A 27,675-nucleotide genomic window follows, 5' to 3' on the forward strand; every position below is an offset into this window, starting at 1 on the left:
CCACATCCGTTTGGTGACAGCGCCACCTGTGGTCAAAAGTGATAAATATTGCTTAACTAATAATAATGACATTTCTAAAAATACTAACAACATTGTTATATTTGTCTATTACTTTTGTCATTTATGAAATGATATTTATGCAGATTTGTTTCCAATCTAAATGTGAAGGATGAATACCCTTTATTTTAAAAGTTTACTAACTATCCAAACAATAAATTAATACTTTGCTTTTCTAAAAGAAGTGTCTCAAGATGACAGCAGTAATACCACACTGCCCATCACTGGTAAGTCACTGTCAGTAAATATATTCAAAATAAATAACTAAATGTCATGAATGCATGGCATTTATTAATTTTTTCTTACAGTTATTCAAACATTATAGAAGTTACTTTACCAGGACATTTTTCTAATAATTATAGAAACATTACAGAAGTTACTTTACCTGGCTGTAGAAGATAAAACTTGATATTTTTCTCAAAAACACAGAATCTCTTCGAAGTCACAATCCAACACAAGATCAGATTCCCATCATTATTTTAAGTCTGTTGACTGTTGCGCTGTTTGCTGCAGTGATAGGTGAGTTAAAAAATCAAGACCATAATATATTTAAACCATGTGATGTAAAGATATCTAAGCTTTAAAAACATTTTTTACATTTATTATAGATATTATACTTGATATAAAATAATTAAAACATATTTATAATAATAATATTATAAATTATATATAAAATAATAATGAATTATACATAAATATAATATTTAAGTACAGTTTTGTTTGTATTATTTATTGAGTAGCAGCATTTAATCAAATATTGTGCTACTCTAGGTTTATTAATGATGAACCATAAACTGTCTAAGGAAATTCCTAAATATGCCAATTTTCATCAGGTAAGATGTTTCTTATTGCTGTTTATGTTAAAATGTTGGTTATTATCACTGCTTTTGCAATTTTTTTTATATTCCAGAAAACAAAACAAGAAATGTTTAATTAAATAATTAATTTGTAAACATAAAGAACTGGCTTGATAAATGGAAATAAACATGCATGATTTTTTTTTGTCATTTGTTTAGATTTCTACAATGAAGTTTGGTGAGAGTAACAGAGGAAAAACAGATACTGTATATCTAGAGGTGCTGCCAAATATCTAGAGGTCCTGTGTGAAACAGTGATTTATTGCTGTTTGCTTCAAATGAGCAGAATTATGCACTTTTCCTAAACATGTAATGAAATTACTTGACCTTGTCTGTTCATAATAAAACATGACTTAAATATGTCTGCAATGAAAATGTCCATCAAGTTTTATAATAACGTTTGCTTTTGAATAATATACTCTGTAATGTTTTTGATTGTTTTTTATGTCTTTCTGAGTTGCTAAAATCTGATTATATTGGGATGCAGTAACAGTAAGAGTTTATTCGCTCTCCTGTTTGATCATGTGACAGTGAATGTAATATGTGAATGTAACAAACACACAGCTTTTCATTTCACAAGACATTAACTGATGGACTGGAGTGGTGTGGATTACTTGTGGATTATTATGATGATTTTATCCATTATATTAGGACTCTCATTCTGATGGCACCCATTCACTTTAATAGATCTATTGGTGAGCAAATGATGTAATGCTTCTTTTTCTCCAAATCTGTTCTCATTAAGAAACAATATGATCTAAATCTTGGATGTCCTGAGGGTGAGCACATTTTCAGCAGTTGTTTAGTTTTGGGTGAACTCTCTCTTTAAAGAGACATTGTAGGTTGTCCAGTCATTTTGAGTTCAACTACAACTTCTTGGGAAGGGAGTGGTTTCCTTTTATTTCTTAAGTCTTGCAGCACTTCCTCTCAGATTTGCAAGTTAACCATCTTATTGTATATGAATTAAACAACTGGTGCAGCTTTTACTCTTCAGTAAGTTTTAAGTTCATGCCCAGAATAAGACTGAATATTGTTTACAGCAGTGAACACACACACACACACACACACACACACACACACACACACACACACACAGAGAAGTGGGGAGCCAGTATTGAAGGAGGAAGAGAGCACTGTTCATTCGCCCCACTACACTTCCTGCTGAACCTGATACTCGAACCCACAAGTTTGACTCGTTAACCATTAGGCCATGACTGACCCACAAACAGAAATAATCTGAAATGAAATAATCTGAATGATCTGTGATCTGATTTGAACAACCCCAGACTGACTGACCTGTGTTTTGTTTTATTAAGTCAAGTTGATTACTATTTTTTGTTTATATATATATATATATATATATATATATATATATATATACACACAAACAATTAAGCTAACAATGTTTTACTCTAATTTTTCAGCAGAATATACTTCTCTAGACTGTATGAGATGAAGGGATGTATTGTACCTCTTCTTCATTTCTGCAGAAAATCTGCTTCAATTCCTCATTTTGACATTGCTGGTGTCTTTTCGTACAGGCTTTGACTTTGAGCTGGAATAACAATCATAAAATAGCTTCAGAAAACATCACAATGTTCAGTATGATGTATAAAACAATCAGAGACTGCTGTGTCATCTGATGTTGTGACTGTTAAAAATAAAGGTTTTAAATGTTACAACTTACAGCAACCTATGCATTGCACAGGTGAAGGATAAAAACATCATGAATCCAGTCATAAATCCATAAAAAGTCAGATCTAACATCTGTTTTTGACCTTTTTGATTTACACACACCGCTGTCATGTCTGTGTGGGGTGACAGGGCCCTGGTGAGATGGCAGTCAGGGTGCCAGAGGGGTCATATAGCCATAAATATTTAACCACATCTTCTTTGTGGGAGTGGTTTCCTTCTTCTTCTTAAGTTCTGCAGCACTTCTGCTCAGATTCACTGTAAAATTAACCTTCTTACTGCATATGAATTAAACAACCAGAAAATGAGGAAGTTGCAGAATTTACTCTTCATTAAACTGAAATTCATGCAAGATTGTGTTAAGCCAGTGTAAGGGCCTGACGACTGGTGTGATATGCTCAGATTTTCAGGTTCTAATCAGAATCCTGGTAGCAGCATTTTGGATGAGCTCCACTGCTCCGGGTGTGTGTGTGTGTGTTTGTGGCACATCTAACAATTAATTTCACCAATGCATTGGCAGAGGGAGTCAATGGGGCTGTAGTCATTTGAGGATGAGGCTAGGTAAATCTGGGTATCATCAGCATAGCTGTGATAGGCAAGTTGTTTTTTTCTCATTATTGACTTAGTGGCACCATATACAGGCTAAACAAGAGCGGTGCAAGAATTGAGCCTTGTGGGACTCCGCATGTCATGGACGTCCACTTGGACTTATGCTCTCCTAGACTCAGATAATAGCCTCTCCCTTCTAAGTATGATCTGAACCATTTGAGTACCATCCCAGAAAGCCCGACCCAGTTTTCCAGTCTCTCTAGTAGTATGTTATGATTGACAGTGTCAAACGCAGCACTGAGATCTAGCAATACCAGCACTGATATTTTGCCAGAGTCACAATTTAAGCGAATATCATTTATTATCTTAAAGCTGCGGTAGGGAACTTTTGACGCTCTAGCGGTTAATAAACAGAACTGCTTGCGTCTTGCGGAAGAACATTGTAGCCGGAGCTACTTCTCTCTGTTTATGTCTATGAAGAATCACAAAGGTACTGGGTTACTCTGCCGCGGTGCTCCCGAAATCTAAAATAGTCCGAATATAAACACTTATTATAGGTGCACCCTAGTGATTCAGGACAAGCTAAAAACACGGTTTGGAAAATGGATTCATGGTGTACTCGCTTATTTTCTGTGAGAAGCACAGAAGTGGAGATGCTGGAAAGAGGAATAATGTGTCTGGTGAGCGGGGCTGTGTCTCTGGTGTTTCCGGTGGCTGTGATATGTTGTCCTGGCTTCCCTGGCTGTTTTCCTGAAAGTCGTCCTTGGTTGCTGAATCTTGTAGCTGTTTTGATACATCACAGTCAGTCTGTGAGGAGCTCTGTGGGCAGGGCTCAGCCGGGATAGTGTCCATGAGCAGTGCTTGTTGTGGCTGCATGGTGTTATCAGTGTCCTTGTGGGATACAAGGGTTAAATCCTAGACAAATCAGAGAAAAGTACAGAAATAAGAAGCAAAGCGCAGAGCAGTAAGCTAGAACGTCCGAACGGTAGCGAAACCGGAAGCAAATCTAGTAGATGAAGGATTCACAGACATTTACTTTCATTTCAGTCCGAGATCTACAAAAACGCTGATGAATATTTGGTATTTCTGAATAAAACTCTTCGCAGAAGCTGCTCAAAATCAGAAAGAGACAGAACTGAATCAGTCACAACATCAAACAAACAGTAGGCTCAGATTGTTTTATGCGTCATATTGAACATTGTGATGTTTTCTGCAGTGATAGGTGAGAAGTCAGGATTCTGTGTGTATTATACAAAGCAGCAATAATAAACAATATCAAAGACCAACTTAAAATTATTTTGTATTACTTGATATATAAATATTGGTTCTGTTTAAGGCCTATTCCAGATCAAACTCCAAGCGTGTAAAAAAAAGACACCAACAATATCAAGATGAAGAACTGGAGCAGCTTTACAGCACAAATGATGAAGAGGTGCGACACTCTTATTCAGATCTGAATGTGTTTAGAGAATCTAATCTTTCTACATGAACATTAGAAACTCATTTCTCTTTTGTTTTGTAGTTTTCTGAAGTGGAGTTTCGTCTGTTTCTCCTGACCAGCAACACTTTGGTTCCTTTTCAAAAGCCATAGACAAAACCTAGACAATTATAATCAAGAGTAAATCATCTAATTTAGTCTTATAGAAGTATATTTTGTTGTGAGTGAAAATGGTTGGCTTGACTGTTGTTTGTTGTATTGAATGATGTTTGATAGCTACCTAAACATGTATGTGACGCAAAATTCTCAATATTTTATTTTCAGTATAGTTTATCTTTGTTTTTCTTATGATAAAGTCGTATAAATGAGCCCATACAACATGCTTGACTCAGGTATCATGTAAATAATTATGCAAATAAAAAAGGCAATAAGTAGACCTAAATAAATCACCCTTTTGTTGTTGATACAAAAACCACATGACTTTCTTCTGTTAAACACAAAAGGAGAAATGAATGGTCAGTAGAGTTTTGTGTATGACGTGACCGGTTAATGATTCCTCCTTCATAATGATCAATGAAACAATGACCAGACACTTCTTAAAACAGTTACAAATAGATTCTCAGAAGGACCGCTGACAGACAAAATAAATAATAATCTACATTAAGATGATTTTCAGTGTTAGCGAATTAATTTTTCTGTTTTGATAGGGTTTAATTAAGTCATCTGTGATTTAATGACATTAAAGTCTTCTCAGTATAAGTTTAACAGACATCAGCTTTACGAGGGAAGGGCGCCATCTATCTGCTGAAACAAGAACCAACATTTGTTGAGCCTCACTGAGGTAAACTCTGAAGAGTTTTATCAATAAAAAGGTTTAAAGCAAACGTTTCAGCAAATGTTTTATTATGATCAGACAAGAGCAAATCATTTTTTAAAAGTCTTTGGGAATTATAATTTCATTACAAGCATCTCTCAGTTCTGATCTTTTGAAGCAAACAGCGATAAATCAACACAATCTCTCAGTAAGAAGTGGTTTTATACACAGAGTTTGACTGAACTTGTAGATATTCAGGATCTGTCAGTGCTGCTGGTCTTAATGGATGTTATTCCTCAGTCATACTCACTGAAGTTCATGTCAGACTTCTACATCAATGATAGAAAAAATATATATTAATAGCTTATTTATGTTAATAAAGACACATTCATTGCTTGGCTTACTAAAATTTGTTCTTGACATTAGATCTCAGTTATATTTGTATAAATGTGACCCTGGACCACAAAACCAGTCATAAGGATAATAATACATAATATAAAATCATTTGAAATCTGAATAAATAAGCTTTCCATTAATGTATGGTTTGTTAGGACAATAAAAATCTGGAAATTTGAAAATCTTTTTGTTGTTGTTGAAAAAAATCAACTTTAAAGTTGTCCAAATGAAGTTCTTATAACTTATAACATATAACTAATAAAAAATTAAATTAATAATTAAAATTATTTTATTTTATTTATTTTATTTTATTATATTATTATTTCAATATATTTATGGTAGGAAATTTACATAATATATTCATAGAACATGATCTTTACTTAATATCCTATTGATTTTTGGTATAAAATAAAAATGTATCATTTGGACCCGTGCTACAGGTTTTGTGCTCCAGGGTCAAAAACGTACAGCAGTTTATCACTTACCAGCGGTGTGCAGTCTGATACCGTCACTGATCTTTAAAGCCCAGCCTGCTTTTATACAGTAATAAATTCCCAAATCATCAACACTGACATTATTGATTATCATTTCGCTCCTGTCTCCCTCTAAATATTTGTTCCGGTATTTTTCATCATAATAATCAGTCTCTTCAGATCCGAATGTTCGCATTATCATCATTGGACGAGCTGGCAGTTTCATCAAAAACCATATAGCGGCTTTACATTTAAACTCACAGGCTAAAGTCACATTGTGTCCTAAAATCACCTGCTGATCAGTTAAAGCTTCTGTGGACTGACTCCACACACACAGACCTGAAGAAACAGAAAACAGATGATTGAGATCATCTGATCATGACAGAATCACACTCAATCACACAGAAATAAACTTACAGAGCAGAGACAGCAGCAGTGTCTTCATTCTTCAGCTTGTTGAACTGTGTTCAGGTTAAACTTGTGTTCAGGTTGAAGTTTATAGTGTCTCTTAGAGGAAGTGCTACTGCTGAGCTGCAGAAAAGATCAAATGAACCAAATGACTCAGTGACATGAAGCAAGTCCAACCTGATCCTTTTACTGTAAGTGATGCATCCTTCAGAAAAGAAATCAGGATCAAATATACATCTTACCTTCCATTCACAATCAGTTCAGAATTGCTATTTTATTTAAAGATCTAAAACAAATAAAGTTTCTAAAATATACTTTTTTTCTTTTGGAAATGGGTGTATGTCATAATGTCTTCACTCAGTCCAGAGCAGAGAGATAAAACTGATCATCTACAGGCGACAGATATTATATTATAAAACGTTTTACTTCAGTAAAATTTCGTTTGGAAGTGTTATGGAAATGGTGATTATATTTTATTATTATTATAGAAAACTGAATTCAACCCTTCTTAATGCACTTTATAAATAAATCAGAGGCTTAAAAGAGAACATTAAATAAGAGATATTCATTTTTTTATTACACTCATAAAAATCCATGCGATGCCATAGTAGAACCATTTTTGGTTCCACAGAGAACCATTCAGTCAAAAGTTCTTTAAAGAACCATCTCTTTCTCACTGATTTATAATCTGAAGAAGATGTTAAAGGTTCTTTATGGAACAATTTAGACAGAAAATGCTCTTCTATGGCATCGTGAAGAACCTTTATTTTTAAAAGTGTATTTAGTTTAAGACAAATCTCTTTTTAGGAAAAATTACACAATCCATTGTGTCTGAAAATAAAGGATCCATCATGTTTCACAACCGTGCAACCTTCAGATAAGCTTGATTTGAAATTTAGACACAATTTTCACTTCCTTTTTTGTGAAATATTAAATAGGAAATATCTTTCAAAAACAATATATTTTAGTTTAGAGGACTAACATAAACATTCGAATAATTTCTGAAGGATGTGACACTCAAGACTTTAAGGCTGCAAAAAATTCAGCTTTCCCATCACAGACATAACTTATATTTTTAAATTGTAATAATTTTGACTTGTCTTTTGTGTTTCTCGTATCTTACAGCAGACTCTTGCTTCATTTAAACGCAGCAGCTAGTTATCGACTGTATTTATTAAAAATGAAACTGGAGGTCTTCAGTGTTAAAAGTAGACCTATGTTAAGAAGGCTTCCTTAAGTGTTCATGTTGCTCCCTGCATTTTGACAGAAGTTGGGAGTCAGCGAGACCAAAAGCATCTCCTTCAGCCTGAAACAGTGGTGTAGAAGCGCCTTTACAGTTGCCAAAACTCTTGTTTTTTTTTTTGTTTTTTGTTTTTTTAATGAATAAGCAAGCCTAGCCCAGGTGACAAAAAGTGATGCAGAATAAATTAATGCATTACTTTCCATAAAAAGTAAAAGTTAAACTTTTTATGGAGTAATGCAACATTGTTATGCATTACTTTCAAAAGTAACTTTCCCCAACAATGGTCTTTGTATTTGTGATATCATCCCATAAAAATAAAGAAAGATTATTTTAGTCATTAAATCGTGAACAGCTGACATGCTCTTTTTTGGTATCTGATGAAATCTGGTCTGCACAGCAAACAGGAAGTGAAGATTGTGTGTCCATATCTGGAGGTTACACAAGTGTTTAGGGAAACTGAATCATCCAAAATCCACTACTTAATGGAACTGAATTGCATCACTTCCTCATAAAATGTGTCTCGGACTAAGCATGTCATCGTCATTTACACATAAGAACCTAAAACCTCATGACAGCAACAAAACATCACATGATAGGCTAATAATAATAGGGTAAAAGTTATAAATACATTTAAATTAAAATTAAATAAAAAAATTAAATTAAATTTATGGATTTAGCAGACGCTTTTATCCAAAGCGACTTACAATGCATTCAGGTTAACAATTTTCTTCTAACGTGTTCCCTGGGATTCGAATCCCCAACCTAATGCAATGCTCTACCACTTGAGCTACAGGAACACTTTTTTTTTTTTTACATTTGAAAAGCTTTTACATTTTATAATATTTTAACAATTTCAATTTCCACTGAAGTAAAACTCAATACCTGCAGCCTACAGATGATTGCTTTTATTTATTTGTATTATAGTTTTGTCCCTCATGTACCTGTTTATTTGGTCTGGAATGAGCAGAAATCACAACCAGAAAGTTATTTTTAACATAATTTGATGAAGCTGCAGAAAATGATGCGTCCTATACAGCTGTTTCTCCAAACTTATTTTGTCCTGTATTAGAATTTTTTGTTTTTTTGTTTTTGTTAATTAAAATAGCTATTATGTATATTTGATCCTGATTTGTGCATCACTTACAGTAAAAGGATCAGGTTGGACTTGCTTCATGTCACTGAGTCATTTGGTTCATTTGATCTTTTCTGCAGCTCAGCAGTAGCACTTCCTCTAAGAGACACTATAAACTTCAACCTGAACACAAGTTTAACCTGAACACAGTTCAACAAGCTGAAGAATGAAGACACTGCTGCTGTCTCTGCTCTGTAAGTTTATTTCTGTGTGATTGAGTGTGATTCTGTCATGATCAGATGATCTCAATCATCTGTTTTCTGTTTCTTCAGGTCTGTGTGTGTGGAGTCAGTCCACAGAAGCTTTAACTGATCAGCAGGTGATTTTAGGACACAATGTGACTTTAGCCTGTGAGTACAGATTAAAAGGCGTTATCTGGTTCGTAATGAAACTACCAGCTCGTCCAGAGATGATTCTGCGAACCTTTGGATCAGAAAAAAAGACTGAATATTACGATGAAAAATTCCGTGAGAGATATTCAGAAGGAGACCGAAGCCGTTTAGTAATCGATAATGTCAGCGTTGATGATTTAGGACATTATTACTGTATAAAACCAGGCTTTGCTCTACAGATCAGTGATGGGATCAGACTGCACACCGCTGGTAAGTGATAAAATGCAATTATTATAATTATTATTATTATTATTTAGGCAAAACTGTTTTGCAATCTCAGTGGCAAGAATGAATGCCCAGTTTAAGCGATACATTAATGGACGGTGATGTACAAAGCCTGTACATCACTGTCAATACATCTGATTATTATTAAAATATCAACATTATTTTTTAGTTATTATTAATAAAATTTATTTCTATTAAACAATTATAAGAAATCTGCTTAATTTGTTTAAATGATCATTATTGTTGTATTATTGTTTAGGTGAACGTCAGTGAGCATTAGAGAGGAGTAAGATCTGTTCAGATCAGCAGCACTGTTTCTCCTCAGATCCACCGACAGATCCTGAAGTTCAGTCAAACTCTGTGTATGAAACACCTTCATACTGAGAGATTGTGGTGATTTATCACTGTTTGCTATCAGAATTGTGATAAAAAACTTTTTTTTCAAGGACTTTAAAACAGGATTTGCTTTTGCCTGTTTGTAATAAAAATGACTGAAATCTGAAATTAAAATGTCATGTAAGATTTCAAATAAAGTTTTCTTGTGCAATAAATCTACTTCGAGGATGGCTTCTCTTACTCATTTTCTACAGTCTTTGGAAGTGTGTAGAATTCGGTCTTTAGTTCTCCCTCTAGGGTTTAACTGTAATTCCACTACATCCCTTAAATACATTAATAACAGTAAGTTGTCCATCTTATGTACAAGACCAAAGACTGAAAGACAAACATTAATCACAGACTTTAAGCTGATTTTATTAGGAACGTAATGGACCCACTTTATATTAAGTGGCCTTAACTACTATATACTTACATTTTAATTAATAATTTAGTACAATGTACTTATTGTGTACATACATGTTTTTACATTGTACTTATATAAAAAAAAAACTACATGTAATTACATCTGTATTTAATTTCTGTAATAACATTTATAATTACACTATTGACCCATACTTTACACCTTAACCCACCCTTAAACTTACCCATACCTCCAACCCTCTCCCTAACCTTACCCCATCCCACCTCAATAGCAGCAAAAGTGTTTTACAATACAATATGAACACAATAAGTACATTGTACTTATTTTTCTTTATGTAAGTACATAGTAGTTAAGACCACCTAATATAAAGTGGGACCAACGTAACTATTAATTAATTAGGAGTATATTACTGTGCAAAACTAAACATAAACTCTACAGATCAGCGAAGGCACCAGACTTTACATCATTGGTAAGTGTGTATGATCTGTTGTTATGAATTATCCAAAGTTATCTTCTACATATTGCATTCATTTTGTATTTTAACCTTTATTTTTAGCAGAGGTCAATGCAAAATTGACGTGTTTGCTATTTCCAAACACTAAACTCTTGCATTTTCTATTCAGAACAAGCTGCTTGAGATCACAATCAGACAGAGCTGAAAAATAACTCGCAATGTCAGAAGTCTCTCATAGTTTTGTGCTTCATACCAATCATTGTGATGTTACACTATATGATGTCATTTTCTGTTATTTTCCCATTATTTGATGAAGAACTTACTTTTTCGAACTCCTCCTAGGATGTTGCTCTGATTTTCACAAAAATTTAACTCAGTGACATTTAAAAGCTTTGACATATTGACACCTCACACTAACCACGCCACATCAGTTTGGTGACAGCGCCATCTGTGGTCAAAAGTGAAAAAACATTCCTTAGCCAATAATAATGAAATTTCTAAAAATGCTAATAACATTTCAATACATTGGCCTATTGTAATGAAACAGGTCTCAAATATTCCTTGGGTCACTCCAAGAACAAAGATACCAATTATACCATATAGTCAACCGAACCAAGGCCTATAAAATACCCAGAAGTTCAAATATTGCCGCCGAGTGACATGACTTGTCTTAAAGGGACATAGACTGAACTTTCTGTCCACCATTTAGATTTTTCTTAAAAACCTACTTTTTGAACTCCTAGATCGTTTATCTGATTGTCACCAATTTTGAGTCAAATTTGAGTATGCTGACAACTAGTTATGCATTTTGTGTCAATAGATGAAACAACAAAGTCTAGGCATAATGCCGAAATGACTCTGAAGCAGTATCTCTGCAAAGCTTTGAAATATGCTTTTGCCATTGTCACCTCATCCAGAAAATACCACATTGATTTGAAAACAGTGCCACCTATTGGTCAAAAGTGATAAGCCATTAAATTTACATTTATTCATTTAGCTGACGCTTTTATCCAAAGCAACTTACAATTGCGATACATGTCAGATGTCGCACTAGAGGTTACGTGTCTTGCTCAGGGACACATTGGTATCAACCAGTGGATTCGAACCCAGGTCTCTCCGACCAACGGCATGTGTCTTATCCACTGCACCATCACCATTCACAACTTTTAAACTATTTTGAATCAAATCAGCTTTTCATTTCACAAGACATTAGCAGATGGACTGGAGTGTTGTTGAATATTGTGGTGTTTTATCAGCCACACGTGTCAAACTACAGAGATTTTTTAACTGATGAATGGGTTAGGCCAAAATGTGACTTAAGAAAACAATCACATAACAAAAATATTGTTATGACAAAGTCTTATAAATGAGCCAATACAGCTTGCTCATGTAAATGATGGAAAATGTCAATAAATAAATCACCCTTGTGTTGAAACAAAACCTAGCTAGTGGCTCTGGGCACACGAGGAAGCAGTTGCTGAGCTTCGTCGAGACATGAATTTGTCTCATGGGGAGGGGCCATTGGCACCATATTACACAGTACCTGTCTCTCCTCAGTGTCCTCAGGAGACTGTACTGCCAACCCTGCCAGTGTTTCAGGGCGCAATGATCTCCAGCAAGCGTTTCTCTTAGTTATCGCCCCGGGAACTAGCGGTGCTAAGAGGCTCACTAACTCTACGGAGGTCTCTAGAGCAGCTAGTACGGTCTTCCCCTGCTGGTCCGCCGATTCAGGGCACAGAGCTTGTGGCTCTAGGCACAAAAGGGAGCATTCGCCCATTCCCATTACCCTCACAAAACCCCTCCATCCTCGCCACTTCTTGTGCTTCGGGGGGCGGTGGTTTTCCAGCAAGATGTTGGATGTTCCAGTGTTTCCTGCCATCATTCAGGACACGGAACATCCAACTTGGTACCACTCTCAGAGAGTCTGGCAGCGTGGAACTGCTGCCGGGCATTTCTGCGTGGGTATTGAGCACAGTACAGATAGGATACAGGATACAACACCAGGTTACATTCCATGACACTATCAATGGCGCACACATGGCTCAAAATGCACCTGTATGAGTTTCCTCCAGTCTCCCTGCTCCCCGGAAGTCCTAGCCTGAGTTCACCAACAAAAGTCTTGCCTCTTGCTTATAGCACCACTTTGGCCGAACAGAGTATGGTTCTTGGGGATAATATCTCTCCTCGACGGCTCGCCATGGCGATTCCGGAGAGGAGGGGCCTTCTGTCTCAGGCAGGGGGCACGATATTCCATCCCAGGCCTGACCTGTGGAATCTTCATGTTTGGCCCCTGAAGGGTACCAACTGAGGAACACAGGGCTTTCGCCGGATGTTATTAATACCATTCTTAGTGCTACCATACTGAATATGTCCCAGGACTGCTCTTCAGACAAAAATTCCTGTGGATGCACCTGTGGCGTATCTATTTATAGCCCCGTGTTGTGGACGCGTGCCCCGATGACGTCATCAACCGAGGCTATATTACCACCGGGTCAATTCTATCGACGTGTTACACACATTATTCATAGCTGGTCACGAATAACACATTTCCCAATGTGCTGAGCAACGCAGCATCTTGTTCCGCTTTCTCAGGGAACAAGGTTACAGTTAAGTAACCGGGAACGATTCTCACAAGGACTGCTGACAGACAAAAGTACTAATAATCTACATGAAGATGATTTTCAGTGTTAGCGAATTATTTTAATTAGTTTTGATAAGGTTTCATTAAGTTATTGGTGATTTAATGACACAGTAAAGTCTTCTCAGTAGAAAGTATAAGTTTAACAAACATCAGTTTTACGTGGGAAGGGCGCCATCTATCTGCTGATACAAGAACCACCATTTGATGAGCCTCACTGAGGTAAACGGGACTCTACGAGTGATTAAATAAATATGTTAATAAAATGTTAAAAGCAAACATATTTCTTGAGTAGTGGTTACAGAATAAAGCCACTCAAAATCAGTGTAGAGCTCGTATTTCGATCATTTGAAGGAAACAGTGATAAATCAACAAGAAGCGGTTTTATACACAGAATTAAGCTAAACTTACACTTATAAAAAAATTTGGTGCTTAAAAGGTTCGTTGCCATAGTAGAATAATTTTTGGTTCCACATAGAACCATTCAGTCAAAGGTTCTTTAAAGAACCATCCCTTTCTTACCTTTCTATAATCTGAAGAACCTTCTTTCGCCACAAAGAACCTAATGTGAAACAGAAAGTTTCACTTTGTGGAACTATTTAGCTAAAAAAGGCTGATCTGGCATCGTGAAGCACCATTATTTTTAATAATTTGTTTAGTCTAAGACAAATGTGTTTTTAGGAAAAATTACGCAACTCAGTTCCATTGTGTGTGTCTGAAAATAAAGGCTCCATCATGATTCACAATCGTGCAACCTTCAGATGAGCTTGATTTGAAATTTAGACCCAATTTTCACTTCCTGCTTTTGTGTGATTAAATTTGAAATATTAAATGTACATAGGAAATATCTTTCACAAACAATATATTTTAGTTTAGATGACTAACATAAGCGTTTAAAATTATTTCTGAAGGATGTGACACATAACACTAAGTATTGGCAGCTAAAAATGCAGCTTGTCCATCACAGACATAACTTATATTTGAAAATACATTTAATAGCTCCCTCGTTATTTGGAAGGACCAAGAGAAGGATCCGTATCAGTGGCTGCCGGCCCTACACAGCGACCTGTCCAAGAGCCTGACATACAAGAGAAGGAGCAGGATGGACTACAGAATGGCTCTACAGTGGTGATGCACCAGTCAAAGTTGCAGCGTCCAGTATGAGAGCGACGTCCACCTGGGTGGACACAAGATTATGAGATGGCTTCAGTATGACTTGGGGACGAGCCTATTGCATTGGGAGGGGATAGTGTGACTAAAATTTTGCAGATGAGATTGATATGTGCACAAGCATCTGCTCATCATGACAGTACCTGGATCAGTGAGCTGCGTCTCGGGCCGATAACGTCACTTCCAGAGAGGCATGTTGTACACGCCCCTGTCTCTTGACTTCACCCCCATGTCAAAATAATGCCACAAAGCGAGATGTGCAGAAAAATGAAGCGCAGGCTCAAACTAGACTGAAATGCAAAATAAAAGCAGCGTTGCAAATAAATTAATAGATATGTCAGTATGACCCCTTTGTGGTGCACTGTTTTACGTTTTGTTTTAAATGCTTAATTCTCATGGCTGAGAGTATGTATGTATGTATGTGTGTATGTATGTATGTGCGTGTGTGTGTGCAGGTCGAGGGGACGTGCCTAACAGCTTGTTTCCAGTTCTTAATCGGAGGCATTGTAAATTTGTTTATTATTATTATTATTATTATTATTATTATTTTTGGTACTCTTGTCCCATGTGGGAAATTGTTTGTGGATCTGTGTTTTGTTTTTTGTTTTCATATATCATTTGTATTTTCTTGATAATTTTGAGCCCAGATATTTGTTGGTGAGCAATTGTACAAACCTCTGCCAGCAGTTGTATATGCTAATTGCCCCAGGTATCTTGTATATATAATTTTTTTCATTTGAGATTTATAACTTTTGTAGTACTTTGGGTCCGAGTGGAGTGTTAAACACGCTTGAGTGTGAGTTTTACAATGTCTTTCAGTGTGGAGCACTAGTGTGGTTGCGGTGATTGCTCACTGGGTGGGCTAGGGGATTCTTTTCTTTTTCTTCTGTCAGTGTCCTTGGCAATCTGGGTTTCCCCTGCAGTTTTATTTTTTTATATATATTTATTTTTTCCCTTGTTGATTTACAATACCTTCTATATAAAATATATGATGGTAATTAAGAGGTAACTGTCCGGAAGGTATTTATCAGTGAATTGCTTTTAAGAACATGGAATAAAAATTGATTTTAATTGACAGAACTGTCTCAGTCCTCTCTGGGTAGAACAAACCTGTAAGTGTATATATATATCCTTGGGTGAAAGTCCTGAGGTGGCGTAGATGGCTACAGTGAACTTTGTTAATTTTGGTTATTAGTTTCTATCCACCTTACCATCCCGTCACATAAGGAACTCATGTGCATTGCGCTGCTGCACTCTAAACCTGGATTTTGTTTTAAATAAACATTTTCACTCGTCATGAATTATTCTTCCTTGTTTTAGTAAAAAAAACGTTGGCAAATAACACACTGCAGCTTTTGAATGTACTATTATTTGCTCTATGTGTACATTTGAAACTGCAAGTGTGTTGCATTTGATTCTTCTATCATCCAGTTCATTCGCTTTCAAAAGGCTCGATGGACTGTTCTAGAACATGGTGGAAAACCTTAATTTGGCCCTAATTAACATACTTTAAGTCTTTATTTCGCAATCATTTGCTTTATATGGTCAATAACTACTCATAACCTGTTGCATTGGTTTCCTAAATGCTAAATTATTCAGTTCAATGGCTTTTAAAAGGCTCTGTGGACTGTTACAGTGCACGGTGGATTATGTTTGTTTTAACCTGAAGAACTCTTCAGTTGACAGTTATTTGCTTTATATGTTCTATTACAACTATATGATACAATGGTTTCCATCACTGACACATTACACAGTTCAGTAGGTCTGAAATAAACAGACTCGTTCTTCTGGGACAAACTGTAAAATGTTTAGCTAAATTGAAAGAACATACTACTACTCATTACTGTACGAGTTATTGCTTTATATGGTCAATTTATGCTCCCAACATGTTGCATTGGTACCTTCATTGACACTTTACACAGTTTAATAGGTCTGGAAAAAATAGATCAAGTCATCCAAGGAAGATGATAAAATCTTTATTTAGTCTCAAAGACCATGCTACAAACCTTTATTGTACATGTTTTTGCTTTATATGTTCTATACCTATTACTGACATTTTGTATGGGTTTCTCCATTGACACATGATTCACTTCAGTAGCTTTAGAAAGAAGGGTCGTAGTGCTCCAGAACGAGTTGTAAAATTGTTTATTTCACCCTATAGAGCAGACTACTCTTCAATGTTCGTATCTTTGCCTTTTATGTTCTAGTTGTAGTAGCCATGTGTTGTAGTTGTTTTTTTTCTCAATCACACATCATCCACAACAAAAGCTTTTAAAAGGAGTGACCGACTGCTATCAAACTAGTTGGAAATCCTCATAAGGAGTTTACAAAACAAACTGCCATCCAGGTTTTCTTGTCTTATCATTTCTGTTTTTGTAGTTTTGTGTGATACAGAGTTGTGATCATTATAATGATGTATAGAACACGTTGTCCAGGTGTTGAATTATAAAAAGGTATATTATTCTGTTTTATGTTTGTTGTTTTCAGTATTCATCTAACATAAAACTCACTTAATATTATAATCCATGCTCACTGATTAATATTTACAGTCTTGCAGAATTGTCACTGTCCATGGTTCTGAATCTTTCAAGTTATTGAAAAATTTGTTTTAGAGATTTTGTAATTTGATAAAATGCATAAGATGCCTGGCTTTTTATAGCTGCCCTAAAACAAACTCAGTATAGCCTGCCTACCACAGCACAAAGATCTGACATCAGATCCTTTTTGTTATGGAAAGACTAACATTTTCACAGCTTTTAAGCAAGCCTTGATCATGTGATGATATAGCTGATTTACATTTTTGGACACCATGTCATGGAAGCAAGTTTTTAGATGCAAATCTGCATGCTTTGCTGAAATGTGAACATACAGTATTTGTGTAGTGCACCAGCAAACAAGGAGACTTTTCAGGAGGTCCAGTTCAATGAGCCACCTCTAACTACAATAGTGGAGAATGGTTTGCTACAATTTGATTGGATGCCAATGAACTAATACAAAAAAGTCCAGTGCTACCAGATAAGGAGGCTAAGACAACTACCAGACATCCTGCTTGGCCAAAATAGGTAATCCCATCACCCAGGAGAGGGTATTTTCATTGGTCCAAAAGATTCACCTTTTCACCCAGACCCCCCTTTTACTTCCATCATAAGGCCTGGTGACCATGGACATTCAGCTTTCATGCCACAACACAACACAATGAAAAGCCATTAAATTAGTCCTGTGTGTTGTGTTGTGGCGATTTCGTAGTGGTGTGTACTACTGGGCCACCGTAAAAAGTGGCTACACTAAAAATTCCTAAATAGTATTTTATCAGACCATTTAGAGACACTTTGTAAAAGCAGCACCATGCAGACAGACAGCATCTATTTCTTCATAAAATTATCAGAATCAAATGTAATTAGGTTCAAGCATTTGTACAATCAGTACATTCTAGGGATAGCAGCTATTTCAGAATCATGCTGTTTTTCATCATGTTTTTTTTTTTTTAATGCAATACATGCACAAGTAACATAACAGTATATTTATGTAACAAACTAAACAATAATTAAACACAAACATCTTGATATCTTTAGGGTGTAGAACATGATTCTACAAAAAAATAAGCCTAGCAGGGATAAAATAATTTTTTACTCAGTAATTTCTAGTGACATTTTGTTTTGGTTTCTTCTATGACACATTAACCATGTGTCATGGTTAATGTTAAAGTTAAATTGAACAGAAGTTTCAAAAGAGATTTTAAACAAGACAAAAATCTCTTTAAATAGGCCTGAATTTTCTGAAGAAATTGTTTCTAAAGACCTTCAGAACCTTTTCAACCCAAAATTATTTTTAAATGGAAGCTTGGGGATAAAAAAATCATTCACATTTATTCAATCACATAATTTTTTTAGCATTTTGAGGCAAATAAATAAATAAAAACATTTGTACAATGAAGTCCAGGGGATTACATGTCATTTTCCACTTATCTGGAAGGCTACCAAATTACAGCTCATGTAGACTACATTTTTCCTTTACTAAACATCTTTTCAAACCATAATTATAATGCAATTTCTATTGTTGCTAAAGGAAAATCTATAGCATTAGAAGATGTAATGTGAGTGATATTAGCTGGCACATCTGTAGTTGGCTAAAATGTAGTTGGCTGTTTGCACACAATGAAAAAACATAACTTTTTAGATGGTCCCTATCTTGTTTGCCACACTAAAGTTGGACATTCAGTGGAAGTTCGCCAATAAGTATGCCATTAAAAACAATACTTGGCCATTTTGATCGATTGTGAAAAATATAGTAGGTTGAGAATCATGTCGCTGAATAGAATTAGCAAAAATTTACTTTATTATACATTCAATTAGAAAGTTATTGAACGCGGAAGTCCGATTGTGTGAATATAAAACCAACTGTACCGCAGTGTCCTGAGCGTGTTGTATTGGTCATCATCAAAATTGTACTTGCGTGTACTTCTCTTGGATCCCACAAGCTATATTAAAATTAAAATGATCATTTGGTTGTGCAATCAACTTCAGGAAGACTGTTGTGACTGTTGTGAATGCGCTCATGACCGTTTGCAGAGTTTGTGGATGTTTCTCAGACAGTTTTTTTACTCAGTGTATGATCAGGAGTATCCACAGGTATTAATTTTGTTTTGCCTGTGCATGTTTTTTTAACTATCAAAAATTGCTTCCATTGAATGTATCAATCACCAAATACCACTGTTTCAGTTAATAATATTTTAAGGTTCTACTGAAGAAAAACTCAGCTTTAACTTGGATGGCCTGAGGATGTGTAAATTAACAGCAGATTTTCACTTTTGTGTGAACTGTTTTTAATTAAACATCAATGTACCAAAATTAAAATAATTATTGTGAAGACAGAACTCCAGCAGTCATAACAATTGCTTAACATTATTGATGGTTATGTGACGAGAAATTTCATGATTGTGCTCTTATGTTGTTAGGACTCTGATGACATTGGAATCCTCCTCATTGAGCATGAAGGCTCTCATGTTTTCTCCATCTCAGTCCAGCCTCAATGAAGATCAATGGACAATACTGACGCCTTGCCAAAAGCTATGTGCATTCTGTATGGACTTGCATACACACTGCATCTCAACTACCTTAAATCTATGAAGAACACATTCCAGTTCATCAGCAGGTACTTCTCATGTTGGACCAAACTCAGATTGCAAACACAGAAAAACAGCTTACAATGTAAGGAAATGCGAGAAGCTTCCATGAGCAGCCACTTGTGTTTTGCTGTATAAGACATTAAAGTGTGTTTTGTCAATGCATATTAGTGCTGTTAGTGCTCAGTTAATGTGTGTTCACACAATTCTTCAGCCCAGGTTAAAGTTTAATTAATGCCTAGTTTTTAATGCATAACCAGGCATTCACAATGCATATAGCATACTGTATATTGTTGAATACTGTGTGATCATGTTTCTTCTACAAACTAGTTACAATTGTTAGTAAGCATTTTCAAAGCTTATTTTTACTTGTCCTGTGGCTGACAAGTTTAATGCATGGTCACGTCACCATTTCTTTGGTAAACTATAAAAAAACAATTGTGCACTGAAATCTGTTTTTCTTTTCTTTTTTCAAATTATTTGAAAAAATGTTTCATAGAATAAATCTCAAGCTATGTTTTATTACATTGACATTACATAAATATAACATTTATCATTATTTAAAACATTTGTAAATGTTATTTGCTATATGTATTTTTGTAGTTGTAACTTACAATAGTTAATTTATGCAACCTACAGAATACTCCAAATAATAATTGATGTGAACTTAAGATTTTGAGTAAAGACTGAAAATGTAAACTTGATTTTTCTTCTGCATAAACGTAAGGTTCTATGTTAATTCAACTATAGCATTTTAGTTTCTATTTGTGTAAAAAAGTTTCATGCAACGGGTTTCCACGCAAATGTCTAATAAAGTCAACTTATTTGGGCTAAGAGTGTGCTTACATCAACACGGACCTATGTCAGCACGCACATGTGTTTACATGAAGCAGAAGTGTGCGCATGCATCATGATACTCTCCAAAATGGAGGCAAGCCCCAGCAGACTGCATGAGGAGGAGAAGAATTGAACAAAGTTGTTATATGTTCATTTATTTATTTATTTAAAAAAAAAACATAAATAACCCTCTCATTGAGAGAACTATGAATGAACACTCTGTTACTGAAAGAATGCTTCATAACTGTAAAAGAACATTGCTAAAATGTTCTCTACTATTTGTGTTGTTTTCAGTATAAATGTTTCAGAGGATGAAAAAGCGATGGTAGCTACAAAGACTATGATATACTTGTACAGAATATACATCAAGCGCAGCGTCAGTTCAGTCAGGCCACGGAGGCAAGGCTGTGAACAGCTGATGCGGTCAGCTGTCAAATCGCTCCAATCACCACATCTCTCCTATTAGACACGGGACATATATATATACGTGCCACTACTGCTCGGTAAGTATGCTCAACGACTCGCAACCCTCCCTCCCTCCCCATTATATGCATGATCACATTACTGCGCACCTTCTGGCTGTTGTCTTGTTTGTTTCAGATCACTAAGGCTTCCAAAAATCTTAGCTGGCATGGACCTCTTTGCGGAGAGACACCCATCTTTATAATCAGGCTACAGGATAGACGTACCACTGCCACATCTACATGATTATCACCGTTTGCTTTAAAGATTTTATTAAAGTCTTAATTATTATGTATTTCTAAATTCATGGTTCCGGGGGGTTAATGTTAAAGCTCTTGTATGTTCAATTATTCTGGGAGCAAGAACCCCCATAAGGAACCATACCGCCAAAGATAAACTGTGTTCAATAAATTTAAGTAAACTTGCCAAAGTGGTTCCTGTCTGAAATGTATGTATAAAAACTCACACTTGCTAATGTGAAACAAGGTCAGAAAAACCACATGCTGGTGCTGTCAGAAAACACCCAGACATATGACTGATGAGTTTGGTCAGAAGTTTTGTTTTAAAAAATAAAAAATCAGCTTCAGAATTACATTTTTTTTAGGTACCAATATAGCAATTGAATTATTTTTTTCAAATAAAACTGATTGGCAGCTGAAATGAAAAAAAAAAAAAAAACTCTTTATCTCATGCACTTTGACCTTCCTAAATGCTTTAATATCAGTAAACAGTCCGGTCAGTTCAAGTTCAGCATCTACATCCTCTATTCAAGGGCGTATGGTTTCCTTCTAATTTTTTCTGACTGTGGTAGCACTTCCTCTCTGACTCATAGTTAAGTTTACCATCTTACCGCATTTGAGCAAAACAAAGACAGAATGAAGACGGTGCAACTTTTACTCTTCTGTAAGTTACTGAGTTTAAGTTCTGTGTGATCTTCACATGAATAGTTCACATGAATAGAGTTATGTGTTTTACCATGTGTTTTATCTTCCCAGGTCTGTTGGTGTGTCAAACTACAGAGAGTTTAACTGATAAACTGGTGAATTTAGGGGCAAACGTGACTTTAGACTGTCAGATTTATGTAACAGACATTTTTTGGGTTTTCCAGAAACTGACAGACTCTCCGCGGCTGATACTGAGAACTTTCTCATCAGAATCTGCATCATCTCATGTACAAGACCCAAGACTGAAAGACAAATATTCATCACTTAATTTGAGCCGTTTATTTATTATTAATATAACTATTCATGAATTAGGAATATATTATTGTGCAAAAGCTGCTACAACAACTCTACAGTTCAGCGATGGCACCAGACTTTACATCAATGGTAAGTGTGTTTAAAATGATCTTGATCAATCAGTTTGATCTGTTGCTATACTTATCAGTGATCTAAAAGTAATTATCATCTACATTTTGCGTTCAATTTGTATTTTAACCTTTATTTCTATCAAAGGTCTAGGAATTATAAATGCATGTTTGGTATTTCTAATATTAAACTCTTGTATTTTCGGTTCAGAAGAAGCTGCTCGAAATCAGACAAAACTGAAAAATAACTCGGAGAATCAGAATACACAGAAGTCTTTCATAGTTTTGTGCTTCATACCAATCATTGTGATGTTTTTGGCAATAATAGGTGAGCTTTCAGTGTAATATAATATCTTTCTTTTAAACACATCTTTCTACATTCGTTTAGTGATCAGTTGTACAATGCACAATAAATGTTGGTGCTGTTTAAGGCCTATTCCAGATCAAACTCCAAGCGTGTAAAAAAAGACACCAACAATATCAAGATGAAGAACTGGAGCAGCTTTACAGCACAAATGATGAAGAGGTGCCACACTCTTATTCAGATCTGAATAGTGAATATAATCTTTCTACATGAACATTAGAAACTCATTTCTCTTTTGTTTTGTAGTTTTCTGAAGTGGAGTTTCATCTGTTTCACCCGAACAACAACACTTTTGTTCCTTTTCAAAAGACAAAACCTAGACAAATATAATTAAGATTAGTTCATATTGTCTAATAGTGGTATGAATATTGAGCTAAATAATTAGTATAATAATGTTAGCTGATATTTGTTACCTAAACATGTATGTAATACAACATTTGAAATGTTTTCAGCATGATTTTATTTGCTTTTGTTTTGAGAATTAAGTTTTGTAGATTAAATCTGTAAATCTTAATTCTGTATGTTTATTTTGAGTGGCTTCATTCTTTGACTTGGGGCTTTTATAATAATGTAAATAATGATGTAAAATTATGATTTTTTATGTTTTTGAAAGTTGTAAAACAGGGAAATAAATATTATGAACTACTATAATTTCAATTAACTGATTTAGAAGAGAATATATATGACTGGACTCAGTAGCGGTTTTAGGCACGGGCAAACCGGGCAGCCGCCCGGGGCGTCATTTTTTCGTGACACATTGGGGGCGGCAGCACGAGCAGATAAACAAAAAATCCTCTGTGTTGCGAAGCGGTTTTTCGTCATTTATATAATTTCACTGTGTGTGGAATTGGCAAATTGGCGCTCCCTGCAGCTTTGTGTTGTGAGAGAAGTGTAAGGGAGTGGGGCGAGAGGCACGTGCGACATTTCACCTCTGGGTCTCTCTCAAATGGAACGGACAGGGCGGGGGTGGACGGGGACGGGGGATCCACACTAGTAATATAATTAATAATAGGCTAAAGTCGGTCACACACCTCGACTTTCTTCCAAATAACGCACATTTCATTCATAATGTTATAATACAGGCCTATAGTTCCTGCAAATGAAACTAGTTAATACAAGACGATTATGCGGTCATCAGGGTGAATTGGTTTAGTCTTGACTTCTGGTCCTGAGTGACAGTTGGGGGGATGGGAAATCTGTTGATTGTCGAGTGCCAAATAAACAGAGATGGAGAAGAAAAGGTCAAAGCCAGGTGCCCAATTTCGAAAAAAAAAAAAGAAAAGAAGAAGAGGAGAAACGAGCAAAAGATAAAGGTATGCAACTATTGTCTCTGTATGATTACAGTATCCATTTCATGAATGAAGGGCTAATGTTAATTGGTGGTGGGTATAACTATGGGTATAACTCTGTGTTAGCCTTTTTGCTATGATGCTTGCTTGCTATGCTTATACAACAATAATTTGGTTTCAACTCAATCACGAGATCTAATTTATAATATTGTGCTTTGCAATAAAACTGTTAAAAGTTCAGTTATCATTTCCATCAGTTGGTTTAACATTAGGCCCTGTAAATAACCAACGGCATTTTATTTGCTACACAGTATGCTAAGTATAGTTTCCTAAATATAGTTTTACAAGTCATAACTAAAAGTGTGTCATGCGTATAATTTGAGGCAGTAACCTAATGGCACCTCCATGAAAGTTAGATTGATATACAAATTTTGGTTGAAAAATATCCTGAAACCCAAAAAGTTTTTGTTTTTGCCTATACATATAATTTAAAATCATTTTATTTTTTTAAACATCTGAGTCCCAGTGACCATAGCATAGCGTGAATAAAATATAATTTTTCAATGTATTTTTTTTTACTATTTGTTTCTATGCTCTAAACAATGTGATGACATGGGGGAAAAAATAAAATAAATAAATTTTTTTTTCCGGGTCTAGGAGGATATAGCGTGTAATGACAGACATTTAGTGTGTAAGAGCATGTTCATGTAACCCTTCTATTATGTTTTGAGTCAATTTGACCCTAGGCTGTTTTAGCTTTATAAAACATTATCCTATGGTCTTTTGATTTCAAATGCAGTTAAATTGCAATTTCAGGGGCACTTCTAAAATATTTTGGAGCATCCTCTGCCACTGGTCAGGATGAGCCAACCACCTCCTCCGCTACACATATGTCTCCACAAATATCTGATATTGAGGATGAAGACCTCTTTGCCTCTACTTCTACCCATCATGAGCTTTCAGGTGTGCATATCGTGTGTGTGTGTGTGGGCTACAAGACAACTGCAATTTAATGTAATTTTAATATTTCTGATAATTTATGAGTAGGACTCTGTTTTTTCACTGCTATGTGTTTTGAGTAATATGCCAATATGCTGTCTGATAGAAATGCCTGGAGCTGAACCCCCACTGAGCCCCACTGGCCCTCACATCTGACTGACAGGATTCGGACTGAGCTGGTTCACAGAGGACCAAGTAAAGTGCCACCTGGCTTTGTTTTCCATAGGAATGAGAGTAATGGGAGAAGTTGCCACCACTAATATTTTAAGAAGACATTAGTAAGTGGTGAAAAGATGGCAAGAAGTTGGCTGATTTATTCAATTAAGAACAACAGCCTCTTTTGCTTCTACTGCAAATTGTTTTCCAAGAGGAACATCAATTTAACAAGTGCAGGAATGGCAAATTGGAAACATGCATGCAATGATCTCACATCATATGAAAACAGTTGTTATAATAAAATATTGCTGTTTGTGCAGAACTTTGTTTGCAATTTTTTTTTTGTTTGTATGTGTGTGTGTTTGTGGGGGGGGGGGGGGGGGGGGCGCTCGAAAGGGGTTTCGCCCAGGGTGTATTTCAATGTAGAACCGCCACTGATTGTATTGTTGTGCCCCACTTCCTCAAATATGATGATGGAAAAAAAAACCACCTACTATAGGGGTGAAAATAGAACTTTAATCAAATAAAAAAGTAAATGAATAAATTTGTATAATTTACAAGTTACAATTGTAGCTCTCGGCATTTACCTATGGCTGTAACTTTATTATGACTCTAATTTATTTTATAGTCTCAAGCATTCAGAAATCATGCAATAGGAAAATTGAGCAGTTTTGGTTTATTTTTGTAAGGGTTGTGATATGCACGTTTTTTGTTGAAGAAATTATAAAGGCTGTGTCATCTATAGCAAAAAGGTGGCCAAAAATGAAAGATTAATTGAATATTTGAATTAAATGTTTGGTTATTAGCCTAAACAAGGATTTGATTGTCCTGTAAGTGTAACAGCAGCAATTACATGGCATTTGGCTCCCTTTGCAGGCATTTATAATAACATGTACATAAATTGTTTATTTATATTTTCCTAGATTATGTATTTTAACAGTGTTATTATTAACCAATCATTATTGCCTCATTGTTTTTATATATATATATATATATATATATATATATATATATAATGCATTTTAAGTCATTTTAAAGTGTCAGGGTTTGCAAGGGAGGAACTCAGGTGCAGACAGGAAGTAACTCAACACAGGATTTATTATACAAAAAGGGAAAACAAAAACCCACGAGGGGGAAAACAAGGGCTAGGGTAAACACTAAATAATTCTACAAAACTCAATAAACAAGGCAAACAAAGACTCTGAACACCAACTACTAACAAACACTCACTGCAAGACAAAAGACTTCTTAGAGGAATAATCTCAGACGAGGTACAATCACAAATGATGAACACAATGAACCGACGCAAGACAGAGCACACTAGGAGATCTAAATAGGGGGAACAATCAAGAGACAACAGGTGGCACAGATGGGACAATCAAGACACGACTAGGTTAACAAGGGGGGCGGGGCAAGGGAACGAGAACAACACAAACACGGGTCTGTCATGATCCTGCCTCAAGACTAGGAAAAATCAAGGACACGAGGGCAGAATCATGACATAAAGACTATTGATGGCTTAGGTCTGTTTTATAGCAACAACAACAACAAAAAATATTAGTATGCAGTAGGCCTATATTTATACTTCTTTGTAAATTATTATTTGAAGTAACAAAACCATGGTTAATTTGCAGTTACCATGGCTACAAGAACGATGATTTGGGGTGTTATTGTTAAAACCATGGCTAATTTCCATAAGGGAACCTGAAAAAAAAAAAATATATATATATATTTCACAGGAATGTGCCTGAAAGTGATAGACGGGCCTTTTTTTTACCTAAATGATTTCTAAATTAATTTTAATATATATAAAAAATGTATAAGGTGTGCATTTAGGTGTCAGCTACAATGAACACATTACAATTGTTTTATGACTGCAAGTCTTTCTACTCAAAGCTTTTGAGCTTCAAATTTGCCTTGAGCCATGTGAAAAAGTAGCATAATTTACATACGATTTACAGTATATTTTAATAAATATCAAACATTCAATTCAATTGTGCATTATAGCTGACACCCAGATGAACAATTACAGTTTGATTTTATGACTGTAAGTCATTCTCCTAAAATGCTACTGACGTTAGAAATGTAAATATCGTATGTAACTTTAGAGACAGACCCTAAATTTGAGACTCTCGAACGTCCAACGTCAAGCCAACTTTATGCCGTTTTTTTTTTTTTTAGTTTTCTTTTCTCTGCGCCAGTTTGCTGATGTCCTTTACCGGGCATAGATGTCCATCCATCAATTATGAACATTCAGCCGCAAACCTGTGGTGTCTATGGGTGCGAGCGGTCGCGAGCTCGTATGGGAGAATGACGGAAGGTTTTTTTTGTTTGTTAGTTTTTTTTTTTTGATCAACTGGGATGGTGCCCCCTCTGGGAGTTGGTGCCCTATGCAGACTGCGTACTCTGCGTATAGGGAGCGGCGGTACTGTCTGTAATGTAACC

The 27,675-nt window shown here is 35.5% G+C and overlaps 1 protein-coding gene and 2 long non-coding RNA genes across 13 annotated transcripts in view; 2 read left to right on the forward strand and 1 right to left on the reverse strand.

Moving 5' to 3' along the window:
- The window catches only part of LOC127988041 (uncharacterized), a 94,371-nt gene that overhangs the window by 1,457 nt on the left and 65,239 nt on the right, over window positions 1–27,675 (forward strand). For 2 of the 10 annotated variants that reach the window (XM_052590551.1, XM_052590550.1), the window contains exons 1-3: window positions 21,955–22,019; window positions 22,112–22,444; window positions 22,634–22,750. In XM_052590551.1, the coding sequence (XP_052446511.1) occupies window positions 21,992–22,019; window positions 22,112–22,444; window positions 22,634–22,750 (478 nt within the window). In that variant the 5' untranslated portion in view covers window positions 21,955–21,991. Of the gene's footprint in view, window positions 1–239; window positions 285–486; window positions 577–828; window positions 891–1,073; window positions 1,277–21,925; window positions 22,020–22,111; window positions 22,445–22,633; window positions 22,751–22,853; window positions 22,949–23,032; window positions 23,474–27,675 lie in introns of those variants that run through there. The other 8 variants (XM_052590554.1, XM_052590555.1, XM_052590557.1 and 5 more) reach the window with 8 other exon arrangements.
- On the reverse strand, window positions 5,476–14,077 carry LOC127988045 (uncharacterized). Its single transcript, XR_008161496.1, has 4 exons — window positions 14,048–14,077; window positions 6,694–6,807; window positions 6,289–6,615; window positions 5,476–5,736 (listed from the first exon to the last, which is right to left on the reverse strand). It is a non-coding gene; the product is annotated as an uncharacterized LOC127988045 (long non-coding RNA).
- On the forward strand, window positions 23,957–25,552 carry LOC127988044 (uncharacterized). Of its 2 annotated transcripts, none has more exons than XR_008161494.1 (3): window positions 23,957–24,099; window positions 24,892–25,038; window positions 25,181–25,552. It is a non-coding gene; the product is annotated as an uncharacterized LOC127988044 (long non-coding RNA). The 2 variants fall into 2 exon arrangements; XR_008161495.1 differs by lacking the exon at window positions 23,957–24,099 and adding an exon at window positions 24,213–24,766.

This window comes from Carassius gibelio, chromosome B22 (genome assembly GCF_023724105.1).
Source record: "Carassius gibelio isolate Cgi1373 ecotype wild population from Czech Republic chromosome B22, carGib1.2-hapl.c, whole genome shotgun sequence".
In the NCBI taxonomy this organism is placed as follows: Eukaryota; Metazoa; Chordata; class Actinopteri; order Cypriniformes; family Cyprinidae; genus Carassius; species Carassius gibelio.